This window comes from Pseudonaja textilis, chromosome 6, assembly GCF_049901715.1.
Source record: "Pseudonaja textilis isolate UNSWEBS1 chromosome 6, rPseTex1.2, whole genome shotgun sequence".
In the NCBI taxonomy this organism is placed as follows: Eukaryota; Metazoa; Chordata; class Lepidosauria; order Squamata; family Elapidae; genus Pseudonaja; species Pseudonaja textilis.
In genome coordinates this window covers 3,871,116-3,882,303 of record NC_141995.1, presented here as the reverse complement: position 1 = coordinate 3,882,303, position 11,188 = coordinate 3,871,116, and the positions used below count along the sequence as shown (strand labels likewise).

The 11,188-nt window shown below is 49.1% G+C and overlaps 1 protein-coding gene across 3 annotated transcripts in view; it reads right to left on the bottom strand.

The window, feature by feature from the left end:
• Window positions 1–3,965: 3,965 nt before the first annotated feature.
• PRADC1 (protease associated domain containing 1) overlaps window positions 3,966–11,188 on the bottom strand; it is a 14,456-nt gene continuing 7,233 nt past the window's right edge. For 2 of the 3 annotated variants that reach the window (XM_087935682.1, XM_087935683.1), the window contains 3 exons: window positions 10,805–10,914; window positions 7,978–8,145; window positions 3,966–5,220 (listed from right to left, as the gene is read on the bottom strand). In XM_087935682.1, coding sequence (XP_087791808.1) covers window positions 5,100–5,220; window positions 7,978–8,145; window positions 10,805–10,914 — 399 coding nt within the window. In that variant the 3' untranslated portion in view covers window positions 3,966–5,099. Of the gene's footprint in view, window positions 5,221–7,977; window positions 8,146–8,181; window positions 8,455–10,804; window positions 10,915–11,188 lie in introns of all 3 variants that reach the window. The other variant, XM_087935681.1, reaches the window with a different exon arrangement.

Sequence of the window (11,188 nt, the reverse complement as noted above, 5' to 3'; positions counted from 1 at the left end):
AAACAAATGCTTGTAAGTTGTGCGTTTTGCCCTGTTTTACTTGCCGCAGTCGCTAAGTGAATCGCTGCAGTTCCTAATTCAGTAACAGGGTTGTTAAACGAATCAGGCTTCCCCCATTGACTCGTCAGAAGGTCGCAAAAGGGGATTACGTGACCCCGCCGCCACCACCACCCCGGGCGCTGCGGCCGTCATAAATGGAAGCTAGTTGCCAACTGTCTTAATTCGGATCGCACGACCCTCTGGGGATGCTTGCAACGGTCGTTTTAAGTGTGAAAAGTGGTCCTAAGTCACTTCCCCCCACCCCCAGTGCCGTTGTAACTTGGAGCGGTCACTAAATGAAGAGTTATAAGTGGAGGACTTCCTGTAATAAAAATGGGATAAAACAAATCACAGAAATAAAAGTAATTAATAAAGAACACACACCTCGCAAGCTGCGGTCATTGACCAAGGTCCCACCACCACCAAAATCCCTTGGAAAACCTGAGTGTTTCTTCTCCCAGTGAGAATCCTGTTTTCTTTCTTTCTTTTTCTCTCCCTCTTTTTCTTTCTTTTCCTTCCTCCCTCTCTCCCTATATTTGTCTTCCTTTCCTTCTGTCCTGCTTCCTTCTCTTCCTTTTCCCATCGCTCCTTCCTTTCTCCCTCCCTTTTTCCTCCCTCCCTCCCGCTTTTATTTTTTTCCCTCTTTTCCTTCCTTCCTTCTCCTCCCAAATTTGTCTCTTTCTTTCCTTCCGTCCTGCTTCCTTCTCTTCCCATCTATCTCCTTCCTTTCTCCCCTCCCTCTTTACTTTTTTTCCTTTTTTTCCCTTTCTTCCTTCCCTTCTCCCTAATTTTTTCTCTCTCCTACTTTCGCTCTTTCTTTCCTTCCCTCTTCCTTTCTTCTCTTCCTTTTCCCATCTTCTCTCCCTTCCTCTCTTTCCGTTTTCCCTTCTTTTCCTTCCCCTCTCTCTACATTTGTCTCTTTCTTTCCTTCCATCCTGCTTTCTTCTCTTCCCATCTATCTCCTTCCTTACTCCTTCCCTCCCTCTTTCTTTCCTTTCTTTTCCTCTTCCTTCCCTTCTAATTTTTTCTCTCCTACTTTCGCTCTTTCTTTCCTTCCCTCTTCCTTTCTTTTCCTTTTCCCGTCTTCTCTTCCCTCCCCTCTCCCTTCCTCTTTCTTTCCTTTTTCCCTTCTTTTCCTTCCCGTCTCTCTACATTTGTCTCTTTCTTTCCTTCCGTCCTGCTTCCTTCTCTTCCCATCTATCTCCTTCCTTTCTCCCTCCCTCTTTCTTTACTTTTTTTCTTTCTTTTCCTTTCTTCCTTCCCTTCTCCCTAATTTTTCTCTCTCCTACTTTCGCTCTTTCTTTCCTTCCCTCTTCCTTTCTTCTCTTCCTTTTCCCGTCTTCTCTCCCTTCCTTCCTTTCCTTTTTCCCTTCTTTTCCTTCCCCACCTCCACACATTTCTCTGTCTCCTTCACTCTTTCTTTCCTTCCCTCTTCCTTTTCTTCCTTTTCCCATCTATCTTTCCTTTCTCCCTCCCTCCCACCCTTAACAAATTTCATCCTTCCGCTAGACAAGGGTCTCTCAGTGGGCTGGGAATTCTGGGAGTTGAAGTCCACACATCTTAAAACTTGACACTGAGCTTGAGAAAAACCACCTGCCAGGAAATGAAATCCTCTGATTTATACACATGCTACACCTGAGGTACAGGTAGTCCTCGGCTTACGACCACAATTGGAACCAGAATTTCCGTTCTTCAGCCAGTTGGTGGTTAATCGAATCACGCCCAATTTTGCAACTGGATTTTTCTTTTTTTTTGCAAAATTTGCGAAGTAAATCACTGCAGTTAAATGAAACTTGCGGTCATTAAACGAATCAGGCTTTGGACTTCGCTTGTCTGAGGCTGCCTGGGAAGATCACAAAGGGTGAGACGCCGTGCCCCCGGGATCCTGCAATCGTCATAAGTACGTGCTAGTTGCCAAGCACCCGGGATTTTGATCGCGTGGATACGGCAATGCTCCTAAGCGGAGATGGCAAAACTTTTTGTCGCGTGCCGATAGTGTGCTCCACCCCCTGTGCATACGCACCTAACACCCCTGCCCACCCCTTTACCTGAACTGCACGTGCTCGTGGCTCCCAACTAATTTTTGGCCCGTTTGAGACCGTTTTCGCCCTCCTGGAGGCTCGAGGGCAGCCTCTGCAGGCCGAAAAACAAGCCCATTTCGGCACTTCCGGTATTTCCGGAAGGCCTGTTTTTCGGCCTCCAAAGGCTGCAGAGGTTTCCCTCGAGACTCTTGAGAGGGCGAAAACGGCCTATCCCAGGCTCCGGAGGCTGAAATGGGCACTTCCAGTATTTCCGGAAGGCCCATTTTTTTCGGCCTCCCAAGGCTGCAAAGCCTTCCCTTGAGTCTCGGGAAGGCCTCAAAGGCCAAAAATCAGCTGGGAGGTGCATGCATATGCAGGGCAGGTAAGTTTCGCTGGGACTCGCGTGCCCACACAAATAGCTCTGCTTGCCACCTGTGGCACACATGCCATAGGTTCACCATCACGGCTCTTTTAAGTGTGGAAAAACGGTCATAAGTCACTTTTTTCAAGTCCTGTTGTAACTTTGAACGGACACTCAACGAGCAGTCGTAAGTCCAGGACTACTATACAGGGACTGAATGAATCCTTCCTGCTCTGTCCTCTTTGCAACACGTTCCTAGCTTTCATTTTTGGATAGAGGGAGAAGAGGGATTACACAGGGAGTCCTCGACTTATGACCACAACGGCATCCGAAATGCATGTCGCTAAGGGAGACACATAAGTGCCTCGCTTCATTTTGCAACCTGTTTTGCCGCAGCGATTAAGTGAATCGCAGGCGTTGTTAAAGTTCGTCATTAAGCGAATCCAGCTTCCCCATGGGACTTGGCTCATCCAAAGGTCGTAAAAGGGGATCATGTGATTTCCCCCCCCCGCCCCCCCGCCCCAGGGACACTGCAAGTGTCATAACTATGAGCTGGTTGCCAACGGTCTGAATTTTGGATCAAGTGACCATGAGGATGCTGCAACGGACGTAAGTATGAAAAATGGTCGTAAATCAACTTTTTTTCAGTGCTGCTGTAACTTCAGTTACTAAATGAACTGTCGTAAGTCGAGGACTGCCTGCACCAGTCTGTGACTCTTCTGAGCAACCTATCATGCTTATTGAATTGGTGGTGTGTGTGTGTGTGTCGATCCCTTAAATCTGATATTGTGGTTCGCCGGCAGCAGGTGTGAGTGGCTGAGGTCTCAGAGAGCGAGGACTCGGACGAGGGGCCTGCGTGTGATGCAGGAATGGGGTCAGGACTATCAGAGAGTTGGGGTGCTGCCTTCGGAGATTGTGGGGGATGGCAGCACTGAGGAAGAGGCCCCCGAGGAGCCTGTGCCAAGCGCGTGTGCGCGCAGGGCTGCTCAAAGGAAAGAGCAGCTGCAGCTACACGGGCGACTCAGAAGTAAGGCTGAAAGGTGATGGCCCCTCCCTTAAGGGATAAAAGACAGCTGAGAAACTGGAGTTCTTTGCTGGAAGCAAAGAAGCTTTTGCGCTCAAGCCTTGTGGACGTTTGGAATATCTTGAGTTGGTGTTTGGGGACTTTGAAATATTTCTTGGTAACTTTATCTAGTGTTCTTGGCAGCCTTTGCACAACCTTGGCAAGACTCGTTATTATCAGCGACAATTCGTTTTAATAGCCTTTTAACTGTGAAGGAATAAAATTCGTAAAGAATCATTCAAAGGTTTTGCTGTTACCTCCCTTTGGTGTTTGTTTCCTTGGAACAAGGTTTGGGTCAGAACATCTGGTTGCAGTAAAGTACCAACTGGGAAAGGTAGCTGAAGCTATACAGCACCCACCCACTCCGCCCATTCCCTAAACTGGGCTGAGTCCTGGCTGTCCAATCTCTGTCCTTCATGCACCCCATATTAAGCCGTAGTTTGTTCTGTCGGGTGAATTCAGGCAGCGTTGCTCACTGCAGTATGAATTGCGCGGCCTCTTTAATCCACACACACACACACGCACACACACACCAGGTTGGCCTCTGAATTTAAAAGGGGCTCCTTAAATGCCCCTTGCCGTTGAGACCCCAAAATCAGACCTAACATTTCTTGAAGACTTCTTGATTCTCCTGGATTTGAGAAAAGCTGGTAACCACCATCACCAGGAAGCCACCTTGAACAGTTATCCAGGTTTCCTATTTGAGCCTTTAAGACTTTGCTGGTTGGGCCAGATCGGTCCAGATGTGTCATCCGTAGGAGTTTGAATCAGAGGAGGAAGACGAACAGCCGACAGGGAGCGGGAGTGTGGCTCCGTTGGCTGGGGAGGAAACTGGGGAAGGGCAAAGTCCGGCTGGGCAGAGTAGGGGAGAGGGAGAACAAGAGATGGAATTCAGAGAAAGACCCAGGCCCACCCCCTCTTCATCCTAGGGCACGCAGGGAGGAACAGAGAAGGGAGCAACGTGAGTTGCATGGCTTACGGGGGAGGAAAGGGCCCTGATTCCCTTCATTAGCCACAGCTGGGAATGAGAGTTTAAAAGAGATGCAAGCTGAGAGCGGCATCTGCTGGAAACAAACATGAGTTTATCTTGTGTTGACTGTGTTCCTGGTGTCTTCCCAACTGCGTTGAATTACTGCTGTTCCTTCATGTCTGGAATTCCTTCTCTTGCCCTGCTGGACTAATGACCTCATTTTGCCTTGATTGGACTTATAGTTACAGTTTCTGTTGACCACGTTTTGGACTTCATTCCCTGCAGTTAAAGGCTGTTCCTGGGCGAGTTTTTCTCTAGCCCAGAAGGTAACCAGGACACCGGGGGCAAAGTTGGAGCTAATAAAGGGACTCCTACGGATTATCTGGCTGTGTGGCCTTTGTGCCACGCCCCTTTGGGTCATCACAGGATGTCTGCTCTCTGGACCGTTTTTTTTTTTTTTTAAAAAAAGCAGCCACCCAGAGGACATGATCCAGTCAGTTTCCCTTCATCAACACACGAGATCTTCCAAAACTGATGCTATGGTCCCATCAGCTGCAGGACTGGGTGAAATAGTGACCTTTGGAGGTCATCTTCATCCTTTCGGTCCAGTTCTGGGACTCCACAGCTCCCTCCGTCCTCTTTCGGCTACCAAAAAATCCCCTGAGGCTGGAGGAAGTCGGAAATCGGAGCACTGCTGGCATTGACCGGGATGGAAATTACGGCCCAAGGGAGCCCGTGCTGCTCCAGAGAACGACGGATCATGTACCTGTGCAGACATAAGACAAAGGGGGGATTTTATTTATTTATTCTTTATTTTATTTTATTTAGAGAATTTATATAGCTGCCGACTATATAGCCGCCGACTCACACTGACTCTAAGCCATTCGCAGACAATTAAAAACAATGTGGAAAAAAATAAAAAAGAACCAGAATAAAGTAAAATCGAAAAAAAACTAAAATAATAATAAAAAGACATTTTCTTACAAATAGCAGCAGCAGCAAACTCTAAAACAGGAATAAAAGCCAGCCATTTTTTTCCCCTACCGGAAGACATCACAAATCATCTGAAAAGGGGAGACGGGTAGTCCTGGACTTACAACCACAATGGTAATGTCTGTCACTAAGTGAGGCGTTTGTTAAGTGAGCTTTGCCCTCTTTGGCGACCTTGCTTGCCGCAGTTGCTAAGTGAACCGTTGCAGTTAAGATAGTAACGCTTTCGTTAAGGGGATCCCTGCAGCTTTATTGGTAACACGGTTGTTAAGTGGATCATTGCAGTTGTTAGTCACACGGTTGTTAAGTGAATCTGGCTTCCCCGTTGCTTGTCAGGAGGTCGCCGAAGGGGATCACAGGACCCTGGGACACTACGACCGTCATAAATAGGAGCCGGTTGCCAGGCGCCTGAATTTCGATCATGCGACCCTGGAGAGGCTTCAACAGTCGTTAAGTATGACAAGTTGCTTTGTTCAGTCCCATTGTGACTTCAAAGCAGTGGTGAGATTCAAAAAAGTTTTACTACTGGTTCTTTGGTGTGGCTTGTGGGGCGTGTTGTGGTTCGCCGGTAGCAGGTGCGGACGGTTGAGGTCTCGGAGAGCGAGGACTCAGATGAGGGGCCTGCATGTGATGCAGGAACGGGGCCAGGACCATCAGGGAGTGGAGTGCTGCCTTCGGAGATGGTGGGGGCTGGCAGCAGTGAGGAAGAGTCCCCCGAGGAGCCTGTGCCCGGTACGCATGCGTGCAGGGCTGCTTGAAGGAAAGAGCAGCTGCAACAGCATGGGTGACTCGGGAGTAAGGCTGCAAGATAATGGCCCCTCCCTTAAGAGATAAAAGCCAGCGGAGAAACCGGAGCTCTTTGCAGGAAGCAAAGACGTTTTTGCATTCAAACCTGGTGGACGTTTGGAACATCTTGGTTGGTGTTTGGAGACTCTTTGTGTTTGGAATATTTCTTAGTAACTTTATCTAGTGTTCTTGGCAGCCCTGCACCACCTCGGCAAGGCTCGTTCTTATCAGAGACCATTAGTTTGAAACAGCCTTCTAATTTAAGTTTACTTTATTGTCATTGCACCTCGTACAACGAAATCAAGCACCATCTTCAGTGCACATCATGACCATGAAAATAAACACACACATCCTTCACACTCCACACATTGAACCGGAAACCCCCAACACCACACCAACACCGCACAATATAGTAGAATTCTAAAGAGCTACTGTCCTGGGATAGAAGCTGTTTTTCAGCCTATTTGTCCTTGTTTTTACTATTCTGTACCGTCTGCCGGGTGGTAATAGTTCAAAAAAAAAGGGGGTGCCCAGGATGAGACGGATCTTTGAGGATGTTTTGAGCTTTCTTAAGGCAGCAGGAGCTCTAAAGCTCTTCCAAAGAGGGGAGAGGGCAACCCAGGATCCTCTGGGCAACGACATTGACCCTCAATTACATTAACTGGGAAGGAACGGAATTTGTAAAGAATCATTAAAAGGTTTTGCTGTTACCTCTGTTTTGTGTTGGTTTCCTTGGAACAAGGTTTGGGTCAGAACAGCGTGACAGGGGAAGGATATACTGCAAAAAAACCCTTCCCTCCCCATCCCACTGACCTGCTTTCCAGCTCCGTTCTCCTGTGCAGGGCAAGCAAAGGAGACCCAGCCGATCAGCTGGGACTCAATGGGAGGCAGAGAAGAGATGGGGTTGGCGGGGCCAGTCAGAGGTGGGATTGGCCGGTTCTCTGAACCACTCCAAATTTCTGCTACTGGTTCTCCAGAACTGGTCAGAACCTGCTGAATATCACCTTTGGTTCTGGTGACGCCAAAGACAGCAATGGATAAAGAGACCTTTTTCTCTCTCGATGTTTAGTTTGTACTACAGTAGCTCGGATCATGTTACCTAGATTGGTAATATAATGTCTGCAAGAAAACTACCAAGCTCAGAGAGCTCCAAGGGCCCAAAGTTTTCTTCCTCCTCCTCCTCCTCCTCCGTTTCATGGGATGGGATGGAAGGGACCTTAGAGGTCTTCTAGTCCAGCCCGCTTCTCCATTAGGAAAACCTATACTATTTCAGACCAACGGCCGGCCAGTTTCTTCTTAAAAACCTCCAGGGATGGCGCACCCACACCAGTGGTGGGATTCAAATCTTTTTTACTACTGGATCTGTGGGCATGGCTTGGTGGGACTGGTGCGGCTTGGTGGGCATGGCAGGGGAAGAATATACTGCAAAATCCCCCTTCCCTCCCTCACCTCACTAGCCTGCTTTCCAGCTCCCTTCTCCTCGGCGGGGCAACCAAAGAAGCCGGTCAGCTGGTTCTCAACGAGAGGCAGAGAAGAGATGGGGGTTGGCGGGGCCAGTCAGAGGTGGGATTGGCCGCTTCTCCAAAACGACTCAACATTTCCGCTACCGAACCGTCTGAATGCCACCTCTGCTTTGAACAGTCGCTAAAAGAACAGTTGTAAGTCAAGGACTACCCGTACAGATGGGGTTGACGGTCAAGAGACCAGAGAGAGGAGAAAAGCTCAGCTGTAATTCCTGGCTGCTCACCCATCTCGCCCCAGAAGGAAAAGCGCAGGGATGTCGGCCTTCCGTTGAGTGGTTTCTTGCATCATCTCCACATACGTAGTATCCTTGTTGTAACTATTGTCTGCAATGATCACCGCCCGGCCTCCGTGTTCCTGGATTGTGCGAGTCTTGGAGAGGAAGGAGCAGCCCCTGTGAAAAAGCCCCCCCAATAAAGTCCATATTGACCTTCTTGGAACGTTTGAAAGGACCGTGTTGTAGACAGGAGATGTGTGGCGTTGTATCCATACCCTTTGGGGTAGAGAGGACCGTTCAGTTTTAATGTGGAGTAGGTGGCACCTATCTTTGACCCCGCTTTCTTGCCTGGCTGTGACCTTACGGCCTCCGACCCCTCTTTCAAACATCGCCCTTCCATTACGTTGCAGGAATAGCACGAAAGCTCCGTTTCGTTTCGTTTGACTTTCTTGTCCTCGCACCTCGTACAACGAAACCAAACACCATCTTCAGCGCATATCACGACCGTGAAAATAAAACGCAAACACACACCCGTCACACTAAACACACACTGAATTGAAAACCGCGGATACTGCATTAATATTGCCCTAGACCCGGGATGGCGAACCTAGGGCACACGTGCCACACACAGCCATTTGTGTGGGCATGCAAGCCCCATCCAAGTTTACCTGCACGGTGCATGCATGCACCTCTCGGCTGGTTTTCAGGCCTGTTTGAGGCCTTTTTTGGCCGCCCAGAGGCTCGAGGGAAGCAGGCCTGTTTCATCACTTCCGGTATTTCCGGTATTTAAAGGCCAAAATACGGGCCCATTTTTCGGCCTCCAAAGGTTGCAGAGGCTTCCCCCGAGCCTCTGAGAGGCCGAAAAAGGCCTCAAACGGGCCGAAGATCAGCTGGGAGGCGCACGCATGTGCAGTGCAGGTAAGGGGGCAGGGGTGGTGTTGCACACTCATGTGCAGGGGGTCAAGGTGCATTGCATTGTGGGTGCCGGCATGAGCGCACTTTTGGCACACCACAACAAAAAGGTTTGCCATCACTGCCCTATACAGTAGAATTCAATAGTGTTACTGTCCTGGGATAGAAGCTATTTTTCAGTCTTTGTTGTTGTTTTTATTATTATTCTGTACCGTCTGCCAGATGGTAATAGTTTAAAAAAAAGGGGGTGCCCAGGTTTAGATGGATCTTTGAGGATGTTTTGAACTTTCGTAAGGCAGCGGGAGCTATAAAGCTCTTCCAAAGAGGGGAGAGGACAACCCAGGATCTTCTGGGCAATGACGTTAAACCCTCTGGAGCGTTGTCCTATCTGCCACTGTGCAATTGGCAAACCATACAGAGGTGCAGTAAATTAAGATACTCTCTATGGTGCAGCGGTAGAAGGTCACCAGCAGTTTTCTATCCAGTTGTTGTTTCCTGAGAAGTCTCAGGTAGTCTAATCTCTGCTGGGCCCTTTTGACCAGGGTTGCAATGTGAGCCCCCCAGGTCAGGTCCTGTTTTAGGGTAACACCCAGAAACTTCAAACTGGCCACTTGCTCCCCTCGGTCTCCACTGATAAGCAAGAGCTGGATGTCTGACCTGTTCCTTCTATATAGTCCACTATCATCTCCTTGGTCTTCTTGGTGTTGAGGACCAAGTTATTGTCTCCACACCACATGAGGTCCTCCTCATCTCGGTAGGCAGACTCACCCTCCCCGGAGATGAGTCCCGCCCCTGTTGAATAGGTGTGCAAAAGGAGCCAGTTGCTCGTTATGGGCTTGTGAGTCATTCAGGTTCAGCGGCACCAATTGGTACCCTCTGGAGCGCTGTCCTATCTGCCCCTGTGCAATTGGCAAACCCTACACAGGTGCGGTAAGTTGAGATACTTTCTATGCTGCTCAGGAAGGATCTTCAGCCAACACAACACACGGGCACACTTCACACCCCAAAATACACAAGGGCAGAAACTTCTCCACCCCAAGGACAAAAACACCCAGAACACAAACTGAGCAATGGGATACATGCAGTACAACGTGGAGAGCCATGTGCAGAGAGCCATGTACATCGGGGAAGCAAAACAGCCCCCTTCACAAACGTGTGGCGCAAGATAGGAGAACAAAGCCATCAGGGCGAGAGTTAGTAGTCCACCTGCATTTAAAAGACAAAAGCTGCACTTTTGAAGATGGCAAAGTCCAGATTTTGGATAGAGAAGACCTCTGGTTTGAAAAAAGGGCTCAAAGAGGTCATCTAGGTCCAAATTGAACAGCCCTCTCTCAACAGATGGGGAGGGATATGACATCCTCTATCTCCAGTCTACAACATGGACCTTCATCAGCCCCAAGAAGGCTCCACACCCATTTGCACTATTCAGGTGACCTTGAGGACACAGGTAAACCTCCGAGTGGCCTCAATGACCTTCTAAAAGGATGCAAATGACCAGCTGTCTACAAGGATTACTAAATCCTTCCATTCTGCCCCATCCAGTCAGAGCTGAAGAAGCTTCTTGGAGGAGAAGTGAAACGTCATCCAAGAAAACCCAGAAAAGTCCAGTTGCCTCTTGAAATAAAAAAAAACACCTTTGGGACAACCACGACCTGGAGGTTCTGAGAACCTCCCTAGATATTTCTTGACCACATCTTGCGGACATCCTAAAATCCAGCACAGTTTCCTTCCAGCAGCTACTTGCTTGTTGAGAGGGTCCCTGAAGATCTGGGGGTGGTGAGGAGGGAAAGGAAAAAGATTTCTTCCTGAAATCAACTGCATCCTGGATCTTCCAGCCAGGTTGGTAGCAGAGCTGAGATTTGAACCCAGAGCCCGAAAACCAGCCCAACCACAGGCAAAAGCCTGAGCGTGGGAGAAAACTCACCCGTGTTCCACCAGCGCGATCTGGCCTTCAATAAAGACCCCGTTGTTCAACGCATCGCAGGCATCTGGTGGGTCGGACGGTACCAGATAAATCTGCTCGAATCTCATGTTCTGGGGAAAGCAGGAGGTCAAGAAAAGCGGGAAGGTTAAAAAAACCAAGGCCTGCAGGGTGGGACCCATCATCCTGTGCCCAGGAGCGACAAAGATTTGCCCCAACGGCTTGCCCCAATCCATGCACACAGCAACCTCTGGGTTTTGTGGACGGGACCCGGAGCATAACCATGTTGTAAACAGCTCCCTGTGGGGTCAGATTTATTGCAACTTTAAGATGGGTGGACTTCAACTCCCAGAATTCCCCAGCCAGCCATGCACTGATGCTCAGCAC